Source organism: Anser cygnoides, chromosome 10 (assembly GCF_040182565.1).
Source record: "Anser cygnoides isolate HZ-2024a breed goose chromosome 10, Taihu_goose_T2T_genome, whole genome shotgun sequence".
NCBI classification, from domain to species: Eukaryota; Metazoa; Chordata; class Aves; order Anseriformes; family Anatidae; genus Anser; species Anser cygnoides.
Genome location: NC_089882.1, coordinates 7,672,770 through 7,688,568, shown reverse-complemented (window position 1 = coordinate 7,688,568; position 15,799 = coordinate 7,672,770). Strand labels below are relative to the sequence as shown.

The 15,799-nt window shown below is 40.5% G+C and overlaps 2 protein-coding genes across 9 annotated transcripts in view; one reads left to right on the top strand and one right to left on the bottom strand.

The window, feature by feature from the left end:
- Positions 1-465: 465 nt before the first annotated feature.
- Positions 466-15,799, bottom strand: part of UBA3 (ubiquitin like modifier activating enzyme 3) — a 20,595-nt gene continuing 5,261 nt past the window's right edge. For 2 of the 8 annotated variants that reach the window (XM_048073175.2, XM_067003404.1), the window contains exons 2-18: positions 14,014-14,055; positions 11,168-11,288; positions 10,163-10,243; positions 8,126-8,208; positions 7,529-7,609; positions 6,832-6,875; positions 6,484-6,548; positions 5,634-5,789; positions 5,404-5,506; positions 4,955-5,068; positions 3,450-3,503; positions 2,948-2,984; positions 2,786-2,867; positions 2,049-2,149; positions 1,867-1,930; positions 1,711-1,765; positions 466-1,248 (exon numbers count right to left, since the gene is read on the bottom strand). In XM_048073175.2, coding sequence (XP_047929132.2) covers positions 1,160-1,248; positions 1,711-1,765; positions 1,867-1,930; positions 2,049-2,149; positions 2,786-2,867; positions 2,948-2,984; positions 3,450-3,503; positions 4,955-5,068; positions 5,404-5,506; positions 5,634-5,789; positions 6,484-6,548; positions 6,832-6,875; positions 7,529-7,609; positions 8,126-8,208; positions 10,163-10,243; positions 11,168-11,288; positions 14,014-14,055 — 1,372 coding nt within the window. In that variant the 3' untranslated portion in view covers positions 466-1,159. Of the gene's footprint in view, positions 1,249-1,710; positions 1,766-1,866; positions 1,931-2,048; positions 2,150-2,785; positions 2,868-2,947; positions 2,985-3,449; positions 3,504-4,954; positions 5,069-5,403; positions 5,507-5,633; positions 5,790-6,483; positions 6,549-6,831; positions 6,876-7,528; positions 7,610-8,125; positions 8,209-10,162; positions 10,244-11,167; positions 11,289-12,108; positions 12,261-14,013; positions 14,056-14,181; positions 14,305-14,435; positions 14,456-15,799 lie in introns of those variants that run through there. The other 6 variants (XM_048073193.2, XM_048073184.2, XM_048073204.2 and 3 more) reach the window with 6 other exon arrangements.
- The window catches only part of ARL6IP5 (ADP ribosylation factor like GTPase 6 interacting protein 5), a 10,265-nt gene continuing 9,832 nt past the window's right edge, over positions 15,367-15,799 (top strand). The window contains exon 1 of the mRNA XM_048073272.2: positions 15,367-15,622. Coding sequence (XP_047929229.1) covers positions 15,447-15,622 — 176 coding nt within the window. The 5' untranslated portion in view covers positions 15,367-15,446. The remainder of the gene's footprint in view (positions 15,623-15,799) is intronic.

Here is a 15,799-nt window from a genome sequence, read left to right as displayed (position 1 = left end):
GCCGCCATGGCGGGCGGGGAACGGCGGCCTCCCTTCCGCCTCCGTCCTGTCATGGCGGACGGGTTGGTCCCGACCGCCCCGTCCCCCGGCTGTCACTGACAGGAATTCAACGCCACTTCGACCCAAAAAAACGAACAGACGCTCGTCTAAACCTCGCCCTTTAAACTCACTGCTCCCACAGCCTGCGCTGTGCCTCTTAGCGCTTCGGAACAGCGTAGAGTTGATAAATATCACCCAGTTAAAAATTAGAGTGAAATAATTCGCTACTGATTACACACGCGCGACTGTAAGGTGGAGAGGTTAAACACAGTTCACATGCACCAAATAAAATGAGAGAATTTCTGTTAAGGAACCCGGCACCTTGTACAGAAAGATCTGACTAAAGCAGCCACATGATGCACGAGGTTACTCAACAAAGACTATAACCACTCTTCAATGTCCACTGATAAACCACAAACTAAGAAGTCTTTTTTTATTATTATTTTATTAATAAATACCTTAACAGCACCAATGATAGTTGAACATAGGTCTGCAACACTGTATGCAGCAGCTGTTTGGTGACTGCAAATGCACATATCACTATTTTCCTGTACAGTTGTTCGTTTCATCCTTCTGAGTTTCCTTGCAAACAAAGTAAGCTCTTCCATACTTAATAACTTACATACAATTGATCAGATCAATATCAAATAAGAGGAAACTGCCCATGTTAATCTATTGCTCTTTCTTGCTTTTAAGGTGACTCGGCAAGCATACAGGAGTGCTATGATTTAAATCCAGATCTCTGTGGTTCCTTTTAGGTCTCATTGCATGTATGTATATGCATACACATTCAAATTTAAAAAGACAAGACTTTTGGCCACCCTGAAATTTCCATGTGTCTGATAGTATTATTAATGTTTTGACAACAAAAACTGCAAAAAAGTGTATTCCTATACATCAGTGTTCTGTACACTAGTAAGTATTTGTACAATATAATCCACCAAATATTGGCTTCTACGTACAATTCCAAAATACGGTGATTCATTTGCATTACTTAACCTTCAACGATGCTAGTACTAACATGAACATTTCTGGTTAATTTAACATCCACAGAGTACGTTTGTTTTACAAGGTGGGTACAGATTTCTCTTGCTGTATAAGCACTTTACATATTCGTAAATTAAGTGATAAAGTGAAGTTTGAACAACATAGTCTGTGGTGTAGTCACATCAGCAACTGCAAGTTCCTGGCCATCCACAAGCCCCAGTTCTGAAACAGAAAGAAAAGTTTACGTACAGCAAACCCACGTTTAAAAAAAAAAAGTTATGAATGCCATTCAAACTATAAATATGATGAAATAAAGCTGTAAACAGCTCACTATCTAAACTAACGCTCATCTAACTCAGCTGAGAAATTAACAGACCTCCTCAAGAAATACATAAACCACTACTGAAGTACATTTAATCTACCTAAATTATCAGCTTGTTTTCTCACAAAGTTTTTCTTCACCAGATGACAACTTTCCACACTTCACATTTAAGCAATTTGAAAATTCATTCCAGAACAACCCAAGAAAGGCATACTGCATGTGAAAAGGGTAATGAAGCACATTCTACTGTATAGTGCAAAACAAAGCTCTACACATGCCATACATACAGAGGGGTGACACTGAATGACCATCTTTCTATTTAGAAGGGTATGTGCAATCTCCATGTGAAAACTGCACGTTACCTTTTAGTGTTTTGGAAAGATTTGGCCGTGTTCGTTCTTCAATTGACGCTACCGTCTGCAACAACAAAATAAAGCCAAAACACTTCCTTTCAAACTCTGGCAAGTAAATTTAAACAAAGTAAGATTATTAAGCAAAATTGAGCAGGTTCAGATTACCTGTAAATAAAGTGTTTTATTCCCCCCATACATGGTTGCTGTGATTGCAGGAGATTTCATTTGCCTATATACATAAAACATTAAAAAAAAGACAATCAGCTAAAAATGCAAGTAGAAAATACATCTTTGAAACCTTAAACTACCTAAAATTAGCAAATAAGTCAGAATAGTTGCACACTTACAATGAAGCATTATTTGTCAAGTAATCCAAGATCTCCTGTAATTTTGCTGATGGAGAAATCTCTATGTTTTGGGGAAGCTGGCTGCAGGCCGGACAGTTCTCCTACAACAAAGCAGCACAGGAGACAGGGTTATGTCTTTCAAAACAATTGTCATAACCTTTTTTTGAGAAGATTTGCTTCTGAGTGTTCTTAGGATTTTGTTTTACTCTGTATACTGTGTTTACTGTATAGCAGGTGAAATCTTCAAGATTCACTTTCAAGGAAGTCAAACTACTGTTTTCCTCCACAGGTAGCATAACCGTTTAGCACCCAGTGTTGCGTCAGCATGCACCACAGAAGTAGCTGTATGAAGAACATGCCTATATCAGAAGCTACGTTTCCAAATATTAAGAATTTTTGGCTAAATGGACAAAAATTAAATATGCCATTATATATACTATGCAATAGTTTTTGCTTAACTGATTTGTAGAAGAAAACATTTCACTGTCAGGATGTCAAACCACCCATCTGTTGATCTAGAATCAAACAGTCCTGCTGTCCTACTCTACGTGGACAAACCACCACCCCAAAACTACATAAGTGTAAAAAAAAATCCTACAAGCTAAAAATAATACTCTGGAAGAGAACCAGACTAGTAACATTGTAATTTCTGCTTTTAGAACTTCAGAAACACACAAACTACAGTAAATTCAATAAAAATCAAGGAAATAATCCTGCAAGCCTTTAATGACACTAACCTTTCTTTCCGCTTCAAATGTGTACGTGTATAATCCATCCACATCATTGAACACCAAGTAATTGTTAAGAGGAATGTATGCACTATAATGACAAATAAATTTAGTGTTAGTTAATGTCCTTATCTTGGAAATCTTGGACATTATTAATAAGAAATAAGGTACCTTGTGGCTATTTTAAAAACTTCGGTGGCACAAACAGCTGTAATGACAAAAAAGAACAAAAAACAACTCCTTCACTTTCTAGCTTCATCTCAGAACATGCAGATATTAAGTGCGTAAAATTGTATCAAAGAAGTGACCAAAAAAAAACAAAAGGAAAAATTAAACACCTAAAGGTACCTAGAAGTAGTTCATCATAGATTTGGCACTAATCTAAAACTATGTTAAGCTTATATATCGTGTTTTCCAATTATTTTTTTCCCCACTGTCATATGCTTTTGCTCACTCCCCATCATACATGAGTTTTACATTCATACACAGTCACATGCAGTTTCTCCATGGGAAAAAAATAAAAAATAAACTGTAAGAATAAATTTAACCCATTTAAAAAATAATATTGTCCTCCTCAAATTCTCTATTCCAAACTGATACCTCACAAAAATCCAAAGTCAATAAAGCAGAGGTGAAATGAATAAGAAATAATACTCCGTTTCCTTCAACATACCTGCAATTACTGCATTTGTAGAAGCTACTGCTGGAATAATTCGTTTAACAACTCCTGTAAAAACAAAACATACATCTTCATCTTTTCCAAAAAAACATACTGAAACATTACTTTTAGCTAGAATAATTACAGAAGGGTATACCCAAAGGTACTTTAAGCACTTTCTAGAATTTCTGTAGCAATAAGGTATAATGGCACGCTGCTCAAGTATGTTGGCGTTCTTGTATTTTAGGAATGGATAAAGCATGTTGAAGAAAAGAAGGTATCACACAAAGAGAACTAGTGAACACATTCTAAAAATTTTAAGTATTTTTTAATATTAATTTAAAATTCAGTTCTATTGGTAGTTAGTTGGGGAAATAAATAAAGCAAAGAAACTTGGTTTTGGTATTCCTTGTGAAAGCACAGACTTGCCGAACTGTATCGGCACTTTCATCCAAGTCTTCTTACTGCGCACATCCAGTCAAACAGCACAGAACACAGACCAATAGAAAGCAAGCTTTCCTATGCATACTACTCTGTACAACCAAAACAGAGGTTTGCTTTTTTTCAGGATGGCCAAAAAACCAACAAATTCCTAAGAAGTCTGAAGTTCTTTTGGCTTCTCAGTTTAGCCTTACTATGTCTCTTCATACCTGAGAGAACATGCGTAAAAACTTCAATCTTTGCCTTCTTTCTGCTGTGTACTTTATACTGAAGTTATCTTCAAATGCTGAAAGCTGTGCAGCTATTCCCATGTATGTAATTATATTTCAGAACTGGGGTTCACACTTATCTTTGCCAAAAACCTACTACTTAATAAACCAATATAAGCTGCTGCAAGAAAAAGTATCTGCAATACAATAGGTGGAATCTGACAAAGATACTCAAGGAGTCAGTTCACCCTTCTAGGACAGAAGGGCACACTGAGGTTCAAGTGTGGCACTTCAAGCCCAGCATTTCAAATCCATTCTCTGTACTAAAGGTCAACAAAGATATACAAGTTACTACAAATTCTGGAGATTCTGTATGAGATTCTCCACTTTTCTACTTAGTTAAGAAGCTGATTACATGAGTAGCAGCCTTCTGCACTTGCATGTGAACAGAGGCTTAGGCAGCAGTAAAGAACAGATGATACAGTTTTAAGCAGCATAAACTGGCATAAACTGTTGCTAAAAGAGGCAATCATGTTCTTTTGTTCCTACTTTTTGACACAGCAGAAGTGGTCACAGTGTAATGCAAACCCTGGAGCTGCTCCAGGTTAAAAATAAAATGGCAAAAAGAATGTTCAGTTTTGTCCCAGATAAGTTCCTCTGATTCATCATGAATACCTAAACATCTGATTCATCATAAAATATTTGTGCTGGCACAGGAAACATGCTGCTTGTTTTTGTTTTAAGACAGTAAGGGAAACGAGAACTATTTCTTTCCCATCAGAGCTGCCAGCTTAGTCACAATAAACACAAAGAATGCCAATCCAGGCTAATTGCAACCACCACAAACTCAGCAAAATGCCATACACTTACCTTGGGTGAGTCTGTATGTAACACCTTTAATATTAAATTGTGATGCTCTTTCTAAAGACTTCTGGTAAATCCACTGTATATGTTCAGGGTCATCTCCATCCAAAGCAACACCTTCTACAGCAATTTACAAACAAGTTACAGATGTAAGACCTCTTCAGAAATACAGCATTATTTTGGCCTAAAAACATTCTCTTTATTTGTGGAAAAATCAATACCCCATTTAATTATTAAAATGTGACACTTGAAACTTTAAATATCAAAATATAGTTTCAAAAAATATCAGTTCTAACATTATATATCTTTCACCGTCTCAGAGGAGGCTCAGTTTCAATAGGACAAATGCGTCACATATGATTAGAAGGTTGGATTGTAGGTGTGTATGCCTAACTCAAAACAAATTAGTTACAATGATAAATATTACTTTAGCACTGATGCAATATAATAGTTACCTCCAAAAGGTTGCTCCTTCGGCCACTGCAATATCCTGACATACTCAATACAATGCTCTGGTAGCCTGGGCATAGATGCAATAGTACACATGGGGAAATTGACCTGAGTGGTTGGGAACAAGGAGAAAAACAGGAAAAAGGATTGAATACATTATATATAGTGCTGGGAAAAGAAACAAGCAAACCAGCAAGAGGAATATAAACGAAATGAAAACATCAATGGAAATTACCTGTGGTGGATAAAGTTCAAGTGTGCATTCAACACATGCTGTCATACCGGGAATAATCACACGAGCATTTCCTTTGAAACCTTCTGTCCCTCCATCTATTAAAGGTATGATGGAACTTGGATCCAGTACACCGTCTTCATAACGTAAAAATGACATCTAACGAATAAAAGTGTTTGTTTTTACAAGTTGTTGGAAAACAATCCTAAAGATCTTATTCTTAATGGTGCACTGTAAAACTGACTAGTTAAAATACTGGCTATTTTAAGGGTCCATAGTTTATAAAACACAGCTTATTTGTCCGTGTACAAGACTTATCTACCATCTTCAACCCCTCCACACACACATACAATAAATGTTCTTATTTCCATATAGTAAACCATAATAATTATTTTTTAAACAAATTATCAGTGATGAAAGAACTTAGTTCTATCACCAGTATTCTATTACTTTGTAGCAGCGGGGCTCCAAAAGACAACATTTACAGGTTTCAGAAATGCAAGTACTGCTTAGCTAATGAACAAAACATTCACGAGAGCATCCGGAGAAGCTGCAGAACTTGCATTCTTATGACTTTCAAAACCTGACTGACTGCACAGGACACCAAGCAACGTACCCTAACTTTAAAATTACCCCTGCAGGGCACTGCACAAACATTGACTAACACTCCTCAAGAAAAAGGCATGTGGGAAAGCACGCACTTTATTCTTTTCACAATAACAATAATGTAGAAATAGGTACAGAAGGCCGTGAGTTTCAACAGCCCTTATTTTATTTTAATGCACAAAGCTAATCGATTTTAGTAATATATACTCAAGCAATAACCAGGCTTTAAAAAGATTGAAGACTTTACCAGCATGCCATTTATCCATCTTCTTGCAATTATAGAGTCCAGCCCACAAACAATAATATGAAACTCTAGGAGGGAAAGAAGTGTTATTTGAATATACTAATACACACTTTTCAAAACAACCACTGTATTCTGTCCATAACTTTTCCAGAGGAACTGACCAAAGTTCAACCATCTGCCCTAGGTCACGTAAAAGACAGACACATTTAAATTTTGTCTATTTGTTAACTCTGTCACCAATATACATTTAGTACGCTGTAGGAGCCCAAAATAGCCTGCAGTCTAGCTAGCAGGAAAAGCAGCAAGCAGCAACAACTGCAGTTGTTTGGCACGCAACCAAATACCACTTACGTCGATAAAAGCTTTCATCCATGTCTTGAATCTTTTTAAAATATCTGAACGTAAGCACAATAAAGGAATATACTTATAATACAGTTGAGTTTACTGTCTTCCATTTCCTAACCTAAAGCCAAAACATTATATAATTTATCACAATCATTTTACATGAGGCTTTCTTTTAAAATTAAGTGATTGGAAGATTCAAAATTTCCAACAAGCTGTAGCAACTGGTAAAACAAACAAGGGACACAATGTCATAGTCACACGCAGGAGAAAGCTCAGCAGACAAAACTATTTAGGAATAGAAAGGCTCTCACAGAGGATAGAGGCTCTCACAGCGTTCTCTATCAGCAGTGCTGCTCTGTATTTATAAATTAATGTCTTACCAGTACACGCTCAAAACGCTCTGGTGAATAAACTTGTAATTCTAACATTCCCACGAAAATTAGAATATCTAATTTGAATAAAAAGACTCAGTGGAAAGATACAAAATAGTTTCTTAAAACTTAGGCTTGTTTTTCCATGCATATTTTCTCTACGCTAATGCCTCTCTATGAATTCACAACCATCAGCAGAATGTATGTGTTCTTTATTGTATGGAAAAAGAGGACTGCAGCAAAATATTTTAGATACTCTTACCACCTACAGTTTTCTAGTTTTTTTGAAGTGTTTGGGGCTATTTTGGGGCTACTTCACCATGAAAGGATACGGTACAACAGCACAGTTGGGGATGCGACTGTTCAGGAATTCTGCTGCAACTTCTGCTTTTGGTCGCCCAACATCCTTTGGTCTGGAAAAAAAAAGTGAAGTAATTTCAAATGCAATACCCTAGTAACATTCAATCTTTTGAGGGTCTATGTCTTGCAGATACTGAATTAAGTGACTTATTACTACTGTAAGACAATTTACTGATATGGATAATATTAACGCATTCCTGTAAAACATCTGATGTGAGAGCCCCAGAGTCCAGCAACAAAAAAAAAAAATTTTCAATTTGCTTGGATGAAAAGGGTACCAGAGAAATTGGTATCTCAATCCGCATGCAATATACTTTGGCGTCACTTACTCCCTTTCTCATTGATTGTATCTGAATGGTAAGGAATGTATGTTAATTTTCTTCACAATGAAACTGACACCACAGTTTTCAAAAAAAGAAGGAAACACGTAATATTTAGTTAACTGCAAGTACTATTGCAATGTGGAAGTTCAGAAACCTTTAATGACATTTTGTTCAAACAAAATAATGATCATAAACATATATATTGTTTAGGTACTTAAAAAGTTAAATCATGAAAAAATCACTTACCGAAACAGAAACTGTCGGTTAAGATTAGAAACATCTATAGTGTCCATGTCAATAACATGGATCTGTCTGAAACCAGACAGTGCCTGTGAAAAGAGAGTGTCAACTTCACTTAAGAGGAAACAAAATGCTTTCAGTGCTCCAAGATTCATTCCAAATGGCAAAGAGGCAACCTTTGAAGGAACAAACATATTAGTTCTTTGTTCCTTGTGCAGACAGGCATATTGGCTTTCTTTGTTAAAATGCTGGGTTGCTAATGCTGATATTTAGACAGATGGAATTAGTAACATTTCAATGGTCAAAGATAATGTTCTACTGAATGTAATATTGTTTTACCCTACCTAACCATAACATACTTCCATCAACAGCAGGTTCATCTATAAGGGGAATTTGCAACATTCCCTCACAAGTGGAGTAAATCAAAAGTGTCTATCAGAAAAAAACTGTAGAATCTGAGGAAATAAAATCTTTTTGAAAGATGGGAACTGGGCACGCAGCAGATGTGTGAAATCCCTTATCTCACACCAATCCTTCTTCTCAATGAGCTATCAACAGATTTAGTTTGTTACGTCCCAATAAACACAATATACTTGCCCGAGGCAAGTTCACCAGCACTAAATTTTCAAATAAAGAAAACTGCCTTGGAGTTGTCACAGTCTCTTCAAGTAAAACCTTGCTTATGCAGAGCAGTAACAGAGCAGTAACCAGAACAAGATTATTCCCAAGTGCTGGAACTCCAAAACCCCTACATTAATTGATCTAGAATCCCTGATGAGGCTGTTGATCTATTAAGCACCTCAAGCTTGGAGATAATCTGTGGACCAGTGAAATACCGGTACACAAATTCTGTAGTAAAGTGTACTAACATAAAAATGCTGGTATAGATTAAAGAAAAATTGTATTTCATAATAAATTATTATATCAATCCACACATTTTCCATGGAATCCATAAGGACAGAAATTATTATTGAATAGAAGCATGGAAAGGTACAGTTTTAGTCTAAACTGATGAACTCAAATAGGATGGTAACAGTGATACACTATGACAAATAAGAGAGGTTCTGAGGATAAAAACCACAATAATAAGAAAATTAAACTCATACATTTATTGGGTAAACGTCTGACAGCACACAATCCCGTGGCTGCATTTTAAACACTTGAAAATTGCTTCTCAGAGCGCATAGTGAGGGAATCCATTATAATCTAACGCTGTACCAAGTAAGCTATAGTAAATCTGTAGTGTATTTTCCCTGGTCTTCCACTTCTATTTCTCCTTAGCCATTTCCATACAGGACAGCACATGTTGGTCTGATGCAATAAAGCTTCCATTACATAGACTGTATTCAGCAATAGAGATGCAGCTCTGGAGACAAGCTCAGGCTTATTGATCTTGAGGAACTGGAAAACCTCAGCGCCAGTACTGAGGCACGCCAGACGGATTCCAGCGGCATGAAGGTCACCATAGACAGAGTAAGATTGGCTCTGCTAGTCTCACTTTGAAAGAACATAATTCCAGCAATTCCAACCTCACTTTGAATTCATCCAAACATGTAAAGAGAACTGAAAATAAATTCCGCTTTAACTACTAATACTATGCTTTTTATTAGCTCACTACGTTTTTTAAAATATTATCTTGCATCTGGAAAGATACGTTTTAGTTACTGTATTCCAAGCAACACTTCTTTATATCCTTAAGAGTATGATTTGTTCTTAGTGCAGTTAATTTCCCTTGATCTCATGAGGGAAAATTCCCAACATTAGGCCTAATTTAAGGCTGCAAGTGAACCTTTGTCTACGCTTCGTAAGCAGCACCGTGCTGTTCCTCACAACAAGCTTTTAGATAGCTAAAAAAAAAAAAAAAAAGGCCTACATTAGATTACCATCTTTCAAGCTCACTAGCTAAGTATTTGTCTCTGTAGTTATGTACTTTATACCTGATTTGTTATATACAATAAGAAATGTCATATTAGCAAAAAATAAAGATAACTTCCTCATGGAAAAAAGATTTTAATAAACAAATGATGAAAACTGAGTAATTACCAGGTTTTTCAGGAGTTCGCATCCTAATCCTCCTGCTCCAATAACTAGTACTTTACATGTGCTTAACAAAAATTCAAGAGCCTGTGGAAAATATAAAACAAAAAAATTAATAGACTAAATAGAAAAAAGTATGATTTGTCCTTTGTTTCCTAAGTAGTACAACTGCGTTATCAAACATATTCAGTGCCTAGTAAGCTTCACATAAAACAACTTGGATCAATAAAACACTTTGTGCTTGCAGGAGTAATTACGTATCGGACTTTAATCGGTTGTTGTGTTCACGTGATTCCTACATACCAATTTACAGAAAAGCCAGCCCATTTTGATGTCCATATTCTCCTTGTATTAATTTGGCCATAAAAAAAGCAAGGTCCACCCTTACTACTATTATTCAGTTTAAGCAAAAGGTTCAGTTTAAGATTTTTCTTCCAAAAAGATTGCTTATATATAATAAAAATGTAACCAGACAGAAAACATTGCTGGCCAAGAATCAAGAGTTTTAACTAGATAACTGGTTTCTGTGAGCTGTTCTACTAGAGTTAAACTCAAACTAGTAACTAATGGAACATTACTTTAATATTACATTCAACTGCAAGCTCTTTCCCAATATTATCTTTCCCAATTCTGCACGAATTCATACTAAGCTTAATTCCTTCTTTAAATACAAGAAATGATTTACTGTATCAAATTACTTAAAAATTGAGACAAATACTGTTATTTTTCATATGGAACTCCAAGACAGTGTAATTCTTATGTTGTGCTATATATTATATGTATTTCTACATATGACAGCAAACTTGTAGTTGACCACGTACAATTTTGAAATAAAAACTTACAAAAAGAATACAATACATTCTTTTAGAATCACACTGTTCAACTGATTCAAATAAATGGTCTTCATGCAGTTTTAGTATTCGTACACCGCTGGTGGTCAATTAACGAAGCTGTTTACATTAGTTGCCAACACAAACTACAGATTTTTTATTTAAAGTAAGTGTTTCTCACTTGAGTGCCTGGCTCGAAATCAGGATGTGTGAATGGTCCAGATCGCTCGAGGAACTTCTTTACATGGTTCCAGCGACCTTCCCAGTCTCCAGAGTCCCCACACCCACCATCAACAGCCATTCTGCACAGAACATAGTAAATTCAGCTGCAAAATCGTAGAGAAAAAGCCACACCTCTAAATGCACTTTTTTTCTTTGTATACGTTAAAAGTACCTAAAATACTGACCATTCATGCAAATGTATCTGCATATTCATGTATGCATATAATTTATGCACATGGACACTTGCATGAGTGGGTTTTATTTATGGAACCAGAAGGCAATAATATAAACATGTAGAGAAAAAAAATAATAAAAAAAAATAGGCAGGCATTTCAATAAATCACTCTGATTTAGCTGTTACTAGTAAAAGTTGACCTGAAGTGAGAAAAAAAAAGGTGTACATTTTGTACCTTTATTTCCCCCATAGTTAAAGAGGACACAAAAAAGAAGTCCCTTTAGGTTTTGAGGGTGTTGTTTTTTCATCAAAGTCTCGTATTCTTTTATTTTTGAAACTTTTTAAGAAAGCTCACAAATCGTATTTAGAATTATCAATGTTGCTGCAACTGTGAGGCACCGAATAAGGAACAGTAACACAGCCCAACATCGTCTCCTCTGAGTCTCCATAGTATTTATTTAAACAACTGTTAAATTAGAAGTATGAATCTTGGATGATCTTCACCCTCGATCAGTACTACAGAATTTATAACACCCCACTTTTCCAACCACTTCCCGAGCTTGTTAATAGTGGCAATCTGACTTGAAAAAAAGTAAGCTTGCAGTTATTTTCTTCTTAATTATAGAGACAGAATTTTACATGAAACACTCCACTACCCTTTTTCCCCTTTGCAGGTCACTTTTAATAGTATATAACTATAAAATTAAACTGTTAAAAAGACTTACTGGAATAGTTTGAAATCAGCTCACTTAAGTAATTTTCTAATGTAAGATCACCTCCTACACAAAAGAAACCTTTCCATAGCACAGCACGCTTCCCTTTTTTAAGTACAAGCTCCACTCATGAGTCGTTCATGAATATGAATGATTATGTTCTGTGTTAATACAAAACTAAGCTTGTTATAAAGAGCTTTGAAAATCTTAACTAGGAAAGTTCGTGTCATCATTGATAAGAAGCATTATTTGCTTCCTCCTATGAAGAACGCTTGTATCAATAACGGTTGTTGAGTAATGTTTAGGACTTATTACTTCCTTGTATCTCATCTCAAAATAAAATGAAAATGTAGTGACATCATCTAGAAAGTGAAATCCTTGGTCCTCACAGAATTCAGAAGATGGACAAAACAGTTATGTCTGTAGCGACTTTACCTTGTAGGTCTACATTTTGCAAAAGAATCCCAGTAACAGGGAAAAACTTCACTGAAGCGCAAGAATAAATACATCATAATCTGCCTATATTTTGGTTGCTGACTGAACTCATTCTGGTTTAACTGTTGGTTTTACGTAAGTTAACTTACTGAATTAACAGCTAAATAAGTACTAAAAAAAAAAGTAAGTTCATAGAGGACCTTTTGACCTCTGACTTTCTACCTCCTCCAAATTTCACAACTTACATCGAAAATAGTTTTAGGAAGCTGTGAATAAATGTAACACTTCTGCACTGAACCCTGGACTCATCTATCTTACACCAGCTTTCAGGATATGTATTAAACACTCACTTCTGCAAATAATATGGCGTCAATGTAAAACATAGTAATTCCTTCTGTGGATTATATTGGTTTTAGTTTGTTCCAGAAACAATGCTTGGTGACATTAAGGACATTTTTAAATACAGCCCATACAAACAGGTACTAAACAGCTGTACTTTTTTTCTGTTCAGACGTGTATTTTCCTTTCTAGTGATATAATGGTCAGATTGAGCTTCACTTTTGTGAATATACTAGTCTGATTTTTTAGAGGGTTGGACATTGTGGAGATCTGAAAAACATCACTGACACAACCCGAAATTTTACATTTAACTTTAGAGACCAACTGTTTTTAAGGGTTTGTTTGTGTGTTGTTACAGCACAACCCAGTGTTCGCGTTATTAGATTTTTAACCCAATCCTCATCTATTTCACCGAGTAATTTTAAATCTTGTTTTAAGATATCAGAGCGCCACAGTCCTTAGGTTGCTTTAGGCCCAGCCTTTCTCCTGCCACCTTCACACACCCCATGCTCTGTGGGGGGCTTGGCATGCACCCCCCAGCCCAACATGCCCAGGGCCGGCCGTGACCCTGGCACCACCACACGCATGCAGGGCCTGCCAGGCCGCCGCCGGGGTCAGCTCTGCCATCTCTGGGGTGAGGGCCACGAGGAGACGGAAGGGAACGGTTAAGGGATGGAAGCAGATGAGGTTAAAGATTTCTGCACGTCAGCTTTCCAAGGCTGTTAAGAAGGACGCGTGGAATTTAGGCTTTTAAGAAGCAGAGGCAAGGGTTCCGCAGCCTGAATTTTTAATTTGCGGCCAAAATCGAGCCCGCTGCTTCTAGCCTAGCGGCCCTCCCCGGCTCCCCGGCCAGCAGCGCAGCTCCCCGGCTCCTGTCCCCAAGCTCCCCAGCACACCAGCCTTCCCCCATGCCAAGCTGCGGGCCCCCAGCCCCCCGGTGCGGGTGAGCCCCTCGGTCCCCTCCCGGGACGTTCCTCTCCCCAGGCCTCGCCGTTCAAGCGCCCTGTCGCCTTCCCCTTCCCCTACAGCCTGTCCTGAGCCCCCCCCGGCAGCGCCCCTCGCCCTCCCCTGCCGGCCGCCCCTCAGCAAGCGCTGCCTTCCCCTGCCCTGCCCCGGGCCGGGCGCCCGCAGCCCCGCACTAACCCATCGGCCAGCAGCTCCTCTAGCCTCCTTCTTTTCTTCTCCCTAAAAGAGAGAGAATAAAAGAAGGGTCAGTATCGCGCTACACGCACCGGGGAGGAGGGAGAGGGGACCCCAGGGCCCGCCCGTCCCCGGGAGGCGCGGGGAAGGGGCGGCCGAGCGCGCACATACAGGGCACTTACGGTTCCTCACCATCCGCCATATTTCCCTCTCCTTCCCACACTGCCCCGCGCCCCGCCGGGCCGCGGCCATGGCGCCGCCTCTACGGGCACCGCTCCGCCAGAGCGGGACGCGGGGCTGGGGGGGGATAGAGCGGCTCGGCGGGGCGCAGGGAGACGGGGACAGCGCCCCCCGCCATGTCGCTGGGCCACTGCCACTAGACCTTGTGGGTGGCAGCCCCCTCAGTGCCGGGGCCCCTCACGCACCCCATAATATTTGGCCAGGGCTCCCCCTGCACCAGCCGCTGCTGCTCCCCGCCGGGTGCCGCGTCCTGAAGGAGCGTGTGGGGTGGTTGTGCTGTAGGACCAAAAGCGAACGCAAAGATGGAGTTAGCATCAGTTGTGTCCCCGCCAGGCGGCTCCCCCTGCTATGGTTTCAAGGATTTTTGTCCTCTTCCCAGCGCTGCCCGGGCAGGAGGCAGCCCGGACGTGTTCTCCGGCTGTCCTCAGGGAACACCGTGCAGCCATCATCACTCCCCAGAGCCCCCACAAGAAATGGCTGCGTAGCTCAGGGATGGGGAGCAATGGATCAGGGCCCGTAAGGGTGGCAGTTCTGGCCTTGGGCTCCTGAATTCAATTCTGAGAATCCAAACACTGAGATGGAGACGTGAGAGGCCGCCGTGGAGCTCAGGTGTTACGGTCACATATGGCTCACTGCTGGTCTCCATCAGGAGCAGGACTTCACCGCCCAGCGCGGTGACAAGGCACACCCAGCGTCCTGTGGGACACCGGCACAGAATGCGTGCTGGAGCCACGGACAACGAAGTGCAGACAGACCGTAAAACCAATATTTCAGTACAAATCAGTGCAGTCAGAATCACTACGGCTGCTGACACCAGCCTCCTCGGTGGGGGGATTCAGGACACAACCACACCGCTGCCCCGCGGGCTGGGTCATCCACATCAGCATCCCCTCTGTTTCACTGGGTGCGAGCTGGACTGGCCGTGTGCGTTTCACCCTCGTTTCATCTCATAAACAAAGAACCCAGCGCATAACCAGGGGCGGCGGAGCGTCCTGACAGACTTCCGAGGAGCCGCGGCTGAGGGGGCTGCTCCCCAAGCCTCGCTGCCTCCCCCTTGGCCCCTTCCCGGAGCCGGGGCCGGGCAGTAGCGGGGCCGGGCAGCGCCGGGGCCGGGCGAGCTCCCCCCGCGGTCCCGGAGCCGCCCCGGGGCGGTGCCGCGGCTCCCTCAGGCCTGCGCGGCGGCGGCGGCGGCGGCCATGGAGGTGCAGGTGGCGCCGCTGCGGGCCTGGGACGATTTCTTCCCCGGCTCGGACCGCTTCGCCCGGCCCGACTTCAAGGACATCTCGAAATGGAACAACCGCGTGGTCAGCAACCTGCTCTACTACCAGACCAACTACCTGATGGTGGCCGCCGCCGTCGTCGCCATCGTGGGGTCGGTGCGCGGGCGGGGACCGGGGATCGGGGGTCCGGGATCGGGGACGGGGGGTCACGGATCGGGGACCTGGGACCGGGGTCGCTGAGCCCCCGGGCAGCCCCCCCGGGCTGGGTGAGGCGGCGGGTTTGATTTGGGTTTGCTTGCTGGCTAGGGTTTGTGATTTATTTTTTTTTA